Source organism: Micrasema longulum, unplaced genomic scaffold (assembly GCF_059751315.1).
Source record: "Micrasema longulum isolate JH-2025_06_02 unplaced genomic scaffold, ASM5975131v1 h1tg003580l, whole genome shotgun sequence".
NCBI lineage: Eukaryota > Metazoa > Arthropoda > Insecta > Trichoptera > Brachycentridae > Micrasema > Micrasema longulum.
The window spans coordinates 1-15,140 of NW_028280623.1; the positions used below are offsets into that span (position 1 = coordinate 1).

General features: G+C 34.5%; 3 protein-coding genes and 1 pseudogene across 3 annotated transcripts; 2 read left to right on the top strand and 2 right to left on the bottom strand.

Moving 5' to 3' along the window:
• Nucleotides 1-276: 276 nt before the first annotated feature.
• On the bottom strand, nt 277-602 carry LOC148270691 (zinc finger HIT domain-containing protein 1 pseudogene; annotated as a pseudogene).
• A 39-nt stretch (nt 603-641) lies between these two features.
• LOC148270692 (general transcription factor IIH subunit 5-like) lies at nt 642-3,872 on the bottom strand. Its single transcript, XM_088242290.1, has 2 exons — nt 3,750-3,872; nt 642-828 (listed from the first exon to the last, which is right to left on the bottom strand). The coding sequence occupies exons 1-2, from the start codon at nt 3,782-3,784 to the stop codon at nt 642-644; spliced, it is 222 nt and encodes a 73-aa protein (XP_088098416.1). The 5' UTR covers nt 3,785-3,872.
• Nucleotides 877-3,832, top strand: LOC148270693 (meiotic nuclear division protein 1 homolog). Its single transcript, XM_088242288.1, has 5 exons — nt 877-966; nt 1,273-1,409; nt 1,915-2,020; nt 2,310-2,456; nt 3,386-3,832. The coding sequence occupies exons 1-5, from the start codon at nt 877-879 to the stop codon at nt 3,521-3,523; spliced, it is 618 nt and encodes a 205-aa protein (XP_088098414.1). The 3' UTR covers nt 3,524-3,832.
• A 636-nt stretch (nt 3,873-4,508) lies between the features above and the next one.
• Nucleotides 4,509-13,229, top strand: LOC148270694 (hypoxia up-regulated protein 1-like). The gene is made up of 8 exons (XM_088242291.1): nt 4,509-4,643; nt 4,800-5,133; nt 6,959-7,104; nt 7,344-7,659; nt 8,343-8,559; nt 9,587-9,697; nt 10,664-10,900; nt 11,283-13,229. The coding sequence occupies exons 2-8, from the start codon at nt 4,811-4,813 to the stop codon at nt 12,651-12,653; spliced, it is 2,721 nt and encodes a 906-aa protein (XP_088098417.1). The 5' UTR covers nt 4,509-4,643; nt 4,800-4,810; the 3' UTR covers nt 12,654-13,229.
• The last annotated feature ends 1,911 nt before the right edge of the window (nt 13,230-15,140 follow it).

The window sequence follows — 15,140 nt, forward strand, 5'->3', positions numbered from 1 at the left end:
TGTGAGGTCGGGTAGCAACCAGAAGCCAGCATGCTCCAGATAAAGCTAAGGGAAAATATGCGCAGCTCTAGCATACATTCGAACAGTGCGGGGGCATAGGGCACGATATTAGTACACCAATAATGCAGCGTATTTCGTCATCTGTTAAATGAAGGCGAGGCGATCAGTCTTATGCTTCTTATACTTATGCCAGTCCCAGGGATAGTGAAAAATTACAACGAACCAGAGCCCTAAGTACCTTCAGGTGTGGTATGATGAAGATAAAATAATACTAACTTGGATTGTGGAGCTTGAGCGGAAACATAATTAGGGGGGTCAGGATTATACGCCCCGTCCTCTTCTAACAATTGAGCGAAAGATTTTCTAAATCTCATCTTATAATACTCCGCACTTTTTGTTTTTTTTCGTTTCGCTTTCACTTCATTTGTATCTTGGAATTTAGGGATTTTCTTAGACTATAACAAGATCGGAATGAGGATCATCGTGAAGTTATCTTGTTCCAACGCCTCTAAAGCTTTTCTAGCTCTTCGTTTTCTCGATGCTTCGTCTAATATCCTTTTTTTCTCCGAGTCCTTAATCCTACCGGATTCTCTTGCGGCCATATTGTTCGAGTTTTAATTGGTACTATGTTTTCTGCTGATTTACTGTCCCTTTTCATGGAGTGGAAAGTTGATTTGATCCATAAGATCATCTATTCTTCCTTGCAATGTTTCTACAATGTCAGCAGATATGAAGACGTGTGTTTCATCCAAATCTTGCAGAATAAATTTTCTTCCCAGAGCGAGTGTCTCATCAAGATGAAGTAGAAATTGTTTCATAGCATGGTCACTTAAAAAAAAACGAAAATGTAATTCAATATATAATTTTGTTTTCAGAATGTCTAAACGAAAGGGAGTCAGTGCAGATGAAAAGAGGACAAGAATGTTGGATTTGTTCTACGAGAAAAAAGAATTTTTCCAATTAAAGGTGGTAAAAATGTTACAGATGCATAACGTCGACGGCACATGAAACATCACCACTTAAGTCATCCAGATATGCCATTCGGCAAAAAATATTTTCAAACATTCCTAGTAAAAACAAAATAAAAAAAACATTGTTTGTAAAGTAAGATTTACACGTTTAAAAAAAAAAAAATTACTGAACAATTAAGAAAAACATGTCAATCTCTCTTCTCTAAAGTGGTCAAATTTGAGTTACGCGGTGATGGATTGCCATCGACGATAGACTGTAATCAAAAGATCATTTACCAAGCTTATTTTTTTTTATATTAAGGAACTCGAAAAGATTGCTCCAAAAGAAAAAGGCATTGTGGCCCAGTCAGTAAAGGAGGTTATTCAAGGATTAGTGGATGATAATCTAGTTGACACAGAAAAAATTGGAACATCTATATATTTTTGGGCATTCCCAAGGTAAACGTATTATTATTTTGTACCTACTTGTATATTTACTACTATCGCTTTGCCATTTCGCTGTAAGGGGTAGGCAGAGGATAGACCTCTACACATGTCTATCCTGACATACACTCCTAGCTTCTTCCAAATCATGCATCTTGTCATACATACACTTCGGTTGTGTCTGCTTTTGACATTACACACCAGACTTAAGATTTTGGTTTATTTGATCATGCGATGTGTTTATTGGTCGTTTCCGTCATATGTTAACATGCATTCTTGCCATATATACCTATTTTACCATTTTTTATTTTTATATTTGCTTTTAATTAATTATAAAAATTAACTCATAAACATATTTTTAAATTAAACAAAACTTGAAAAGATGCATTAATAAGACATTGATTTCAAAAATAATTTATGTTTAAATCATTAGCGTGCGTGGATATTTCGACAAAAAAAAGAGCTTAGTTTTAAACTACACCAATAATGTATTAACATGCATTTATTATGTAATTTTCAGTAAAGCTAAAAATGAAAAGAAGCGTAAACTAGATGAGCTGACATTCAAACTAGAAGAATGCAAGAAGAAACTTTTAGCTTCTCAAGAAACTCTAACTAAAGAAAAGGTATTTTTTTAAAAATAGCAAAAAGTATTTCTCAAAAAATTATAATACCAATATTTTAAAATAATATATTGAAACACCAACTTTATTTTTACATATCAGTGAAATATAACGACATTTATGGTAAAAATGGTTTCTATAGGTGAAATATGATGTTTTCTTTAACAGAAAAAATCAGTTGCGATTTTTGTAAAGGCAAATTGTATATATATTTTTTATTTTTGTAAATACACGTTTTATTTATTTTTTTCTTATCATGTGTAACGAATTTATCTTTTCGCTTATTTATCAGGCAGGACGACAAAACGATGGCAATAGAAGTGACATAATGAGAAAACTAACAAGTATCAACTCAAAACATGCCGAATTGCAAAAAGACATACAAAAATATTGTCACGTGGATCCTGATGTGCTCATTAAACTGGAGTCAGATACAGCGGTATGATGATCAACGGAAAAGCTTGACTTAAGTTTTCAATACAATTTAAATGTTTTATTTCATGAATTACATTACAAGAAAATTTGTAGAAAATAGATTGTAAAATTTATTTACAGAATGTAACGAGTCTCATAGTGCATGGCTTATATGCACCTAAGGTAGGGTTGCCAACTTATTTGACCTACAGTTAAAGGATGTAAAATGAAAACCAGGAGGTAAAACGAAAAACAACTAGAATCAAATGAGTTTATTTTTTTAAAATTACACACAATATATGTATTCACGAAACGTAATTTAAAAAATTATTATTAATGAAAAACAACATCACTGCTATGTGGGTATTTTGTAAAGATTTTAATTTTTTGCGCGGAGATTCCGAATGATATTTTGAGAAAAGTTAGTTAACTACATTAAAAACACTCTAAGCTGTGGCATTTGCGATTGAAATTAACGAATAAGTGCAAAATTTATTTTTTATTCCTTTCCCACATTCATCATAACAATTTATATAAAAATTAAAGTCTACCACCTTAGCTGCGCTCGAAACAACTATACAAACTTTTTGTAACAAACAGTAATCGATTCCAGGAGATTTTAGCTACATTCCGGGAGTCGGGATATTAAAAAAATTAACAGCTTATTTCGGTAAAATTCTAGAATTTAGGGAAGGTTAGCAACCTTAACCATAGGGCATAAATAACATTTAAATATGATTGTGGTGATGTTTAAATATCACAGACACATATTATAATTCATTCTAGTGCTTTCACACTTAAAGATCACGCAGATGGGGGGTATTGTCTAAGGTTAACCCAGTTGCACAGTTTGAACCTGAACTGTGCAATCAGGTTTCCTGCAATACATAGGACTCTCCTAATGCTTACATAATTTGAGGGATTCAAATTTAGTTATCTGTTATTTTCTCATAGGAAACGAAGAATGCGGCCAACCGATGGACCGAGAATTTATTTGCTGTCAGAAGTTGGTGCAAATCAGTAATGGGATCAGAAGAAAATACATTTAACCAGCACTTTGGAATTCCGTCAGAATTAGATTACATAGACTAAAATATGTGAAGAATAAAAGCTCTTATTAAAACTTAATACAATAGATAATACTTATTAAACAAAACTATCCAGAAAACATGTTTTTTTTTGTTTTGTATATAATGATAGAGAATCATTTAATTTAGTTATAGGTTAATAATGAATGTGCCGGTGGCAGAGAAGATTGATTTCAAATTGAGGGAACGCAAGAACATAATAAATTACAAAAGATAATATTTATACCAACCATTCAACAAGAACTCCTTTCATAACATTTACCATTTTCAAACATAAATAATGCGTCCGAAATTGACAATACGATATGACAGAAGCAGATTCTCGTTATTTCCAAAAATAAAAAGCGAAAGACAAGAGACAAAACAAAATTGAACATAGAAACTAGCCAGAGACAATCACGGTAAATGTACAAATGGGTAAGTTGTACAACAAATTTCACTCAACCAATAAATCTTGTAAATTATTATCAAGTTGTGTTTTGAGTTTGGTTTCTATTCTCATGGGCCAATGCAGTACCCTTACCCTATGCCAACTGCCAACACCAACAAGATCTAGTAGGTGTTAGGTTTTGTCTATGCATTGTAGTTAGATGCAGCCAAGCAAATGATGAGGAATTACTTTTGTAAAAAACACTCATATTATCATTGCCTTTACAAAATCCTAAGTACATGATGTTCTAAAGTTAAGTACATAGACAAAACTTTTTTATGTCAACTTAATATTATTAAATCCTAAAATTCCTATAAATATTGTCTCAGCAGAGTTGGATATTTTTTTTTATTCCCATAAAATTTATAATATAATTCTCCCAATGCACCATCTGTACGTAATTAAATTAACTAACCTTAAATAACACGAATTAAATTACAGTGATCTGCATTATTAACCGTTATTTGGTTTTAACTACAGCTAACAAAATTGACCAATAGCAGCGACACGATGGATTATTTGCACCAATCGCCACGCGCCACACCAGAAACCTACCTTTAGGAATTCTCCAGCTGTCTCCTCATGTGCCTGACGTGGTTGCGGGCTGTCAAAAAGTGATGAAATTGTATTAAAATACCATCACATCGTATTATTTTTTAATACGAAATCATATTTACAATAACAGCAACCTAGTGTGAGTGATTTTACAAGTGGCTTATATTTATATATCAGAACAAAAGGCTGTCGAAAGTTTGACGTTTCATCCTGCGTTGTGTGAAAACGGCAATCTTTTGACGTGTAAAATATTGATAAATTCGGTTTTTTAATTTGCGGTTTTACTCATTTTCAGACGGCCTAATCATGAGTGTCTCCGAGAGGCTGTGGACTTTATTATTTTTGTGCTGCATCGCGTTTCCCGTCGTGAGACCGGCAGCTGTCATGTCCATCGATTTCGGTTCCGAGTGGATGAAAGTTGGTGTCGTGTCGCCCGGAGTACCGATGGAAATGGCTCTCAATAAGGAGTCCCAGAGGAAGACTCCAGCGGTTGTGGCGTTTAGAGATGGCGAGAGGACATTTGGTGAAGATGCACACACTGTCGGTCTGCGATTCCCTAAAAACAGTTATGCATACTTGCTGGATCTTCTAGGCAAGACTATCGATCATCCATTAGTACAGAGATACATGTGAGTGACATAATTTTTGTGGAATATTTTTAATTTTCTATTTAATTAGTCCCTATTCAAATATCCCCACTAAAATGTATTGTGGAAAAATTTAATTTTTGTCCTGTTGTGCAGTAGTGAGCTGGGGAGCTATCCGGCACATATCGCTTCCATGTATTTCATATGGTCAGAATTAAATTGCTTTAGTTTGGTGTGTCGTGGTGCGCCACAATGCAGTCCCGATCCGACGATTTACTCTGCACCAGAGTGATGGAATAAAGTGGCACGTCACAACACACCACACAATATGTTTATAGAAACATAAAGCAAACTAGGTAAACGTTATAAATGATCGATAAAAATGACAGAAGAGCCCTCAACACACTGCATCACTCCACAACACGAAACAACAATGTAGTCCTGCCTTAACTTACCATCACGACAGACCACTTCTCAACACAACAATATAATCCTACCTTTAAGTGGTTGCTGTTTCTTGATTCTTCAAAACGTGTGATGTTTTTAGGATCTTGAATTTATGAATTGTCTATGCCAATGGAATTAAACCTCAGCTTTTTTTTCTCCTGCAAAATTTTGCATCTACCCGATCTGCAGATTTGAAGATCTATTATTTTTAAACACTCCACACATATAAAATGTCACATGGAACCTCCAAAATATAAATTGTTGATTTTTTTTTATTGGAAGAATCAATGTACTATAAAATAAAATTGTTTATGTACAGTAAAATTTTGCTTTAAACGTGTATTTAAAACATTAAAAATAAATAAAATGCAATTAATGGTGACTAAGAAACACCAATTGGATTTTTTTCAATCTTAAGTTTCTATTTACAATCTGTAACATTCACTTTGTCCGGGCGAATGAAGAATGCAGTGAAATAGAACCGGAATCCTGGACGAACGTGTTTTATTTGATGGCTGCTCTCTATGGACTTTGGCACTTTCAGCATTTAATAGCTTACATGAAGTTGAGACGTATTCTACAAAGTGATTTAAATTTTCAAAAAAGTGAATAGTCACAGGGAGCTATATCCTGCGAATGAAGGGTATCTTCAACAACGATTTACCTAATATCTCCTTTTTTACATGCATTTCTTGTGGTTGTAGCAGCAAATTTACTTAATGCTCAAAATAAATTGTATTACTAATTCCAAATTTCATTCTGAAGTTTAAAAATATTCTAAAATGCAACGGAATTAAATGGAAGTAATTTTTTTTAGATACAAAATGGTATTTTATTTGAGTTTGGCTATTTATGTTGTGCGGGTTGTGAAACCAGGCTATACTTTAAATATTATATTTAATATATCGTCGGCTTTCTGGCACAAGTTGGTAACTACAAATTTTCGAAAAATGAGATGTCTTCTTAAAAGGCATCAAATGTCTTAAAGTAAATAAAAAAATCATTTTTTACGAATACAAAAAATAATATTTATAAAACTAAACTTGGGGTTTTATTTGATTTGTTGATTTGGGATGAGCATTTAATTTTAAAAGTGCAATATTTCACAACTAGTCAAATGTAGTTACCAATTTGTGCCCGAAACCCAAAGATATTATTATTTTCATTTTAAGGCAGCAGCTTAAAGCTGATATGCTTAAATCTATTTAACAAAAGTTAGTTGTTGGCATGTTTAAACTTTTCCAAAACAAATCTACCCATTTTTTCATGTTATTGAGACTACACATCAAGACCAGCTCTTGTGGCAGCCTATTCCAACCAACAACAATCCTATTGCTCAGGAAATGCTTCCGTGGGCTTAGGTTGAACCTGGTTTTCTCCAGCCTTAGACATAAAACCCTATTTTTCCATTTGTTTTCAGGAAACTGTTTCCTTATTATGAAATAACTGCGGACCCAGAAAGAGGAACACCTGTCTTCAAACATGATGAGAAAACTAGCTTTACTCCCGAGGAACTCGTCGCTCAACTTCTCAATAAGGCTAGCGAATACGCTCATTCTAGTACTGGTAATATAGTGTTCAAATTAGTATTTGAAAAATATGATATGTAATATTTACGTATAGTCTTTCGTGTCTGCTGCTTTGATACACAATCAGATATGAAATAAACCTAATAAAGAATCATCATACTAATTACTAGGAATGCTAATTGGTCTTCTAGTGGTGTTATTTCTTATTATTTTTGTAATTGATTCCGGAAACATGGTAAACATTTTTTTTCAGTTTCTCAAATATAGTATTTCCAGGTCAAATAATCAAAGAGTGCGTCATCACTGTCCCCGGGTTCTTTAACCATGCGGAGCGCTCTGCCATGATGGAGGCCGCCCAGTTGGCAGACTTGAAGGTTTTGCAACTCATCAACGATCACACAGCCGTCGCTCTCAACTACGGAATCTTCCGCAGCAAGGAGATCAACGAGTCCTCTCAGTATGTGGCTTTCTATGATATGGGAGCCCACAGCACCAAGGTTTCTATAGTGGAATACAAAATGGTGAAGACTAAAGAGAGAGGTTTTGTAGAATCATATCCCCAGCTGCAAGTTCTCGGTGTTGGCTTTGACAGGTAAGATATAATTTCAAACAATATTTCCTTTATCCAATTACTTCATTTGAATAAAAATAGGTAAATTGCTCCATTTCCTTATAAAATCCTTATAAATTCATTATAATGAAAATAGTGAAATCACTATAACTTCTTTATTATTATTAGATTCTGCATTAGTTTAAATATTAAATCCATATATTATGCAGTCTCTCTGATCTATATTTAAAATGAATGAATTCATTGATAATTTTTATTGAAATTTATTGATTTAATTTCTAATAAATGAAACCGGTCGGCATATTAAATTTATTTACGTGATTTTACGCAAAGTAAACATAAAGTTTTTATGTCCAGGCAGATAAAGAACACAATTTTGAGTGTGAAACAGAAAAAGATCCCTGAACAAGCGTTTTTTACTCTATGGTACTCAGGTAAAAATCTTGAGAAAGGAAATCGAGTGGAGATAAGTCCGCCTCGTCGCCCCGCTACCATTTCTGAGGTCCTGGGTTAGATTCCTGGCAGGGAGAATGTGAAATATCAGTTTAAAGGTGGCTCTACAATTCAATAAGCATAAGACTGATCATCTTGCCTTCCATTAACAAAGATGATCGAAATACCATCACTGTTATATTATTTAAAATGAAAAATCACAAAGTTAGCGTTTTAAATATTAATTTTATTTAAACGCTTAATTATTTCAGAGTACTGGGAGGCTTGGAACTTACCCTCCGTTTACGAGATCATCTTGCCAGTAAGTTTAATGCTCTGAAAAAGACACCAAATGATGTACGTAAAAATCCCAGAGCTATGGCCAAACTTTTGAAGGAGGCGAATCGTGTGAAGATAGTTCTGTCTGCCAATGCGGATCATTATGCCCAAGTTGAAGGATTGTTAGATGAACATGACTTCAGAGTTCAGGTATTACACATTTTAAAAATCTACTCGAATTTCACTAAACCAGATTCATAAGTTAATTGTTATTACTTCAATTTTTTAAATATTTATTTTTGTTATTTATCACTGAGATAATGACGAAATTCAGGTTAACGATTTTGGCACCGACCCAACGGTATTAACTCAGTTTTTTGTGTTTATTTTCAAACAAAAATGCGTATTTAGAAACTGTACAATAGATTATGTATTGAATTCCAAAATCATGTTTCAGGAGTCAATTTTAAGATGGGAATAAAATATTTATAATGTGAATTGATGTTGCATGTTACTTCACCATGCTTTATATACTATTTATCACAATCAAATGTTTAAAATTCAAGCGGTCTCATAAAAAAGTGTTTAAATTGAGTAAATTGAATCACATTATCATAAAGTAATTGCTGATTCAATAAACAATATAAAAATTTTCATTTTGTATAAAAAAAACATTCTTATTGTTTCGACAATTGTCTGGGAAATCTGATATTGAGTAGGTGTTGCCACACATCAAAAAAACGCCCGAAAACTAATAGATTTAGGATTTAAGCTACAGTTACTAATAAATATCGTGGTTTCGATACAAAATGTCAGCCAAGGTCCTAGCACTTAGGAGAGGATGTAGGCTAGCAAACATGTCTGTACTCGCGTATTACATATAATAGTTTGTTTTTAGTAAACATTACTTCTTTTTCTTTATCGTCCACAGTATACCTTGTTTGCCCATTTCACACCCTTAAGTTGTTATGATGTCATAAAAAGTTAATGCATTCCTTAGTTTCTTGTCATGTTATTTTATTTGTCTATTGTATGATTTACACAATATTTGTGAACTATTTATTTTTATTAATTTGTACATGTATTTTTGTCACACATGTTAAATTTGTTTTGTAACAAAATAAGTTTAGTAGGTACTTATGTTGTAAAGTTTAATTATTTGTTTTTAATGTATTCAATTTAATTTTTAAAAAATTGCACCTTTTATCATTGATGAAATATGTATTTGATTGAATAGGTAACCCGTGAAGAATTTGAAGAGATGTGCAGCGATCTTATGGATCGAGTCACTGCTCCGCTACACTTAGCTCTGAAGAATGCTGGCCTTTCTATGGATGTGTTATCTCAGGTAATTTCCGTACTTAAAATTTTAAGATTCAAAAAAATAAGTTACAACTCGAGTGTCGCCACTATGGCAGTACGAAAATTAATTTTTGATATCTAGTATAACGTACCTGTTACCATGTGTTTGCTGGTTCATCACCGACGTCTGCCGTAGTCAGACTTCCTGGCGTAAACGGGAGGCCAACCTCCCAGGTAGGGCCAAAAGGCAAAGCCGGAAGGTAGGGGCACAGAGGCACCGACTTCAAGCCAACCCCGATAGCCCTGAAAAGGACATTCCACCCTGTCCAAGTGGTACAGACAGGCGAAGGCAGTCAGCTGGCAAAGCGGAGGCGAAGACCGGAGAGCGAAGAACACACAGGGCGGAGAGAAAGAAATATAACGCGATGTTTACTTGCCAGAAACCAGATCTCAACTGATCCATTACAACAAACGTTCTCCCTTTTAAAGCGCTGCGAGTCAGGCTTGGCGGTGCGGGCCGTAACGCTGCGCCGAGTGGCTTGGAGTGAAGGGGGTCGTACTACCCTTACCACTCCAGGTTCGGTGTCCGTAATCTTCATGTCCATTCTATTCCTTTGATACCTATTTAGACTGATTATTTACCAACAAATTTAAAAATAAAATCCTTTTAATTGTAATTTCATTACTATTGAATTTTTTTTTTCTCCGTGTGGTATTTTTTTTAAACAATCCTGGGCGCAGACCAGGTTTCTGTGAACATGTTTCGCAAAATCGTAGTGTTTCTTCTTCCCTTTTTTTGCATTTATTTTTTTCTTTGCTTATGAGAAAGGTTTTTTTTTCTCAAATAGATGGTAGTAATGGTTTCATTTTATGCTTAAATGTAAAAAAGTTGCCGCTTTTTTTATATGACAATTTATTTAGGTCTGTGGCTCATTTTTATTTCAGGCTGGTGACTCCCACCAATGGAGTCCTTAGGGTTAATGTCACAATCTTATTTTATTGTGTTATTCAGGTCATCCTGGTCGGAGCAGCAACTCGGGTCCCCAAAGTTCAGGAACACCTTCAGAAGGTGGTGGGTGCAGATCTCGGGAAGAGCATTAACACTGATGAAGCGGCGGCTCTCGGAGCCGTGTACCGAGCTGCCGATCTCTCTATAGGATTTAAGGTCAAGAAGTTCAACATCAAGGATGCCGTCGTGTTCCCCATTCAAGTTATATTTGAGAGGGACCACGAAGGACAAATTCGACATGTGAGTTACATCAATTCATCACGTCATTATGCAAAGTAATAAGTTGTAAAATTTCAAAATAGCATTTTTACAAAGTCTTCAATGTTAAGTAAATGTGTACTGAATATTAATGTTTTAAAAAATAGTTCTTTCATGCTTCTGCAATCGCCAGAAAATGATTTTTTTTCCCCTTTTATACTCGGAAGTATTACTTAAGATCACAATAAAAGTGTTGGATTCCAGTACCCCGATGGTAAATGTGTGGGGACATAGTTGTATGAAATGACATATAGCGTAGGGCAGTATGTACATAGATGACCTACTAATTTAGCAATGTTTAAATATATTTATGTAATTTTTATAATAAAAATTATTCAAAATAAAAGGAAAATTTTCCTTTCAGGTTAAGAGGACGCTGTTTGGTTTGATGAATCCTTATCCGCAGAAGAAGGTCATTACTTTTAATAAACACACGTCAGATTTCAGTTTCTTTGTAAACTACGCTGAACTTGATCATCTTACTGTTGATGAGGTCAGGAATTTGGGCTCACTTAATCTGTCCAAGGTCGACTTAAAAGGAGTTGCGGAAGCCTTAACTAAAAACCAGGGACCAAATATAGATTCTAAGGGAATCAAAGCTCACTTTGCCATGGACGATTCTGGTCTACTTAAACTTATTAATGTAGAATTAGTGGCTGAGAAAACTCTATCACCCGAAGAACAAGAAGATACCGAGAGCTCCTTTGCTAAACTAGGAAATACAATTAGCAAATTATTTGGATCTGATTCTTCTAAACCCGAAGCTAAAGTAGAAGATCAAGCGCCGGAAGAGCAAGAAGAAAAACCATCAGAAACTAATACCACTAAAACGGGTGATACCAACTCTACAGATTCTGCAGAAGCGAAGGCTCTTAAACCCAAAATCATTATCCTTAAAGAAACTATTGAGGCTTCGGAAAATACACTATCCGTGGCAACTATGAATGAAGAACAATTCAAGGCTTCAGTTAACAAACTAGTATCATTGAACAATGATGATCAAGCCCGCACGCGCAGAGAAACTGCGCTCAATAACTTGGAATCTTTTGTCATAGATGCGCAATCCAAATTGGAAACTAAAGAGTACACTTCTTGCAGTACTCCTGAAGAAGTTAAAAAAATTCTCAAATCTTGCGTAGAGGCGTCCGAATGGCTTTACGAAGATGGATCCGATGCAGCGGCTGAACAGTATGAAGAAAAGCTCGCAAATTTGAAAAAACTTACCAATGATCTATTCGGGCGGCACTGGGAACATAAAGAGAGGCCAGAAGTATTAGCGGGACTAAAATCATTGCTGAATGCTTCTAAAACCTTCTTGGAGAATTCTAAGAAATTGACTAAGGAAACTAACCCAGAGAAGGATATCTTTACAGATGTAGAGGTGGGTGTTCTTACCAAGGCCATCGAGGATACAGAGAAATGGATGACAGAAACTGTCGCCGCTCAGAGTAAACTCAAGAACCACGAAGAAGTAGTTCTAACTATTAGATCAATAACTGAAAAGATGTCGGAGCTAGACAGGGAGGTTAATTACCTTCTTAATAAGATGAAGATATGGAAACCTAAGAAAACTATTCCACCCAAAGAGGAAAAAAATTTAAACGGAACTGAAGCAGAAGATGTGGTCATCGAGCCACCAGCGTCAGGATCCGGCGAGGGTCAGAATGATAAGAAGCCCATTTCAGAGGATGAAGGAGTTAACACGTCCGATGAAGATGAGCATAGTGAATTATAATCTTACGGGGAGTAGATGCAATTAATAGCTGTCCATTCCTACCATCTGTAAGCTGCCAAGTAGTAGTAATGTTCCGCAATTTCAATTTATTCGTATGAACTTTGTTGCGTGATAAAAACATTATTCTCTATGGTGATGCAGTTTATGCGTTCATATTTCACAACACAGTTTTCACTTTTTGTTATCTGTATTGCATACAATATTATACTAAAATTATTAAACAATGTGATCAACTAGAAGTATCTTTTCTATTAGAAGACATTTTGTGACTTTGTGTGGTCGATTGTGCGGTGTTCCGAGTATTCTATATCGGCGACTTTCCAGTGATTTTACGTTATTGTTGCAAAATGTATTTTGTATGGCAATCTGTTCTATTATCTCCTGTTATTTATTAAATTTTAAAAGGAGTTGAACTCGAACTGCTAATGTTTTGTGGATTTCTTCTCACTTGTGTAATATCGGCTGTTGAAAGGGAAATTTACTATAGTATAATGAATTAATTATTATTTAATGAATCGAAAAGGATGAAGTGTTTTAGTTACTTTGTACAAAAATGGAATAAATGTTTTAAGTAAAGAGCTAGTGTTTACATTTTATACCTTCTCTTGCACCATGTCACACCCCAGGAATAGCAGTGGCACAACTTTAAAACCTTATTTTTACAAGAGAGCGGTTACACTCACACACCCGCACTATAAATAAACTAACATTTATTCGCACAAACAAATCACTACAGTAGTGGAGACGTTTTAGTTACCATATGCTTAAAGTGGCACCAACTGAATATGAGATGGCTTTTTTACTATTGGGAGTTTATTTTACTTCATAATTAACAAGGTTAAAAAGATTACTGTTGGTGTGTAATTTTTTACTCTGTTTACACTTTACTGTAAATCGCCAAAAAGTTACTAAAATATATTGTTTCTGACTTTTTTTTATTAAGTTTATTTTCTACTGTAGTAAGCATATTTCATACTTAACTTATTTCATACTCTTTGGACGCGGCTGTAACATATGTTGCTACCCGACGTTCCATACTAGATTTCCTACCGTTCAACGCGAACGTAAACAATGTTGTTATGCTGGCCTTTGGCGGCCGATAAAATCGTTAACTTCTACCCTATGACGTTTCAACTCTAATAAGTGTATAGGATATTTCATGCTACTAATGCCATCTACGGTTTAACAGTGAAAACTATACGTTTGTTTACTAAAAATCCAGATCTAAGAGATCACTTACTCGGGTCGCGAACCTAAGAATACAGTTTGAAATTCTGGCGGGTTCACTTCGAACAATAGTATCTCGCCGGGTTCTTTCCAGTAACTACGTCAGCGTAGCATAGTGCGCGGATAGGATATACACAGCGGCGAATATTTTGATTTGCAATTTTTTTAATACTTTCGAATTTTTATAGGTCCCTAATTAAATTTAGTTAAGTGCGTGACTTTACGAATAATTTTATCAAAACATTGTGTAGTGGTAAGTGTTTTTTGAGACAAACATTTCTTTAAAAAATATGCGTAACCGTTTTATAAAGTACGTTTTTACTAGAAAAAAAAACTTATTCAGTTTTATCAACAGTGTTTTGAGTCGGTCGAAATTTTTGTAGACAAGAACTGGAATAAACCCCTTAGGGGGCTGTTAATATGAACACATTACAACAGAGATGGAGAACATTTTAGGGAAGGGAATATAGAAATATTCAATCAAAAGCAGCAGCGGGAATGGTTTGATAAGAAATCACAAGACCGTCACCCCCAGAAGGTTTATTTAAACATTTTAGATACATTTTCCAATGGCTTTTGAATATTTTTCAATTTGGAGACGAGAAGGAGATGAATAGAGACACCATGGGGGTCAATAGAGACACCATGGGGGTCAATAGAGACACCATGGGGGTCAATAGAGACACCTATAGGGTCAATAGAGACAAGCAGCGGGGGAATAGAGACAGTGATTACATTATATTTAAAAACAATTTTATTTAAATAATGGTGATTGTTTATTTTTTTAAATTCTTTTCTAGAACCCGGCATTCGACTTTATTTGCATGAAATGTTTATGTGGTACTGATGAATTAACAAATGTTAGGATTTACTTGATATAAAATAAAAATATATACTACCTTTTAACTGTGTACCAACCTACCCACTCTTTTGTTTTTATACACATGATATAAAATATTTTTTATGGAAAATTAAAAAGTCTTCCTCACTAGGAGACATGTTTTACATCATCGAATTAATAAACTCCTACTCACTCACAATTTGTCTCTAATCAGCCCCCTCTTGTTTCTATTCACCCCAAAGTTGAGTAAATAGACAAAAGACAAAATATTTTATTTACTTTGTAAACACAACTATTTACAAAAATCATGTCAATTAACTAAAACCAATGTCTCAAAGTATCGAACCTGTCTCTATGCCCCCAAGCTACGGTACTCAAAGTTAATACACTTGTCCATCTAGTTTTAACTTGTCCGGGCA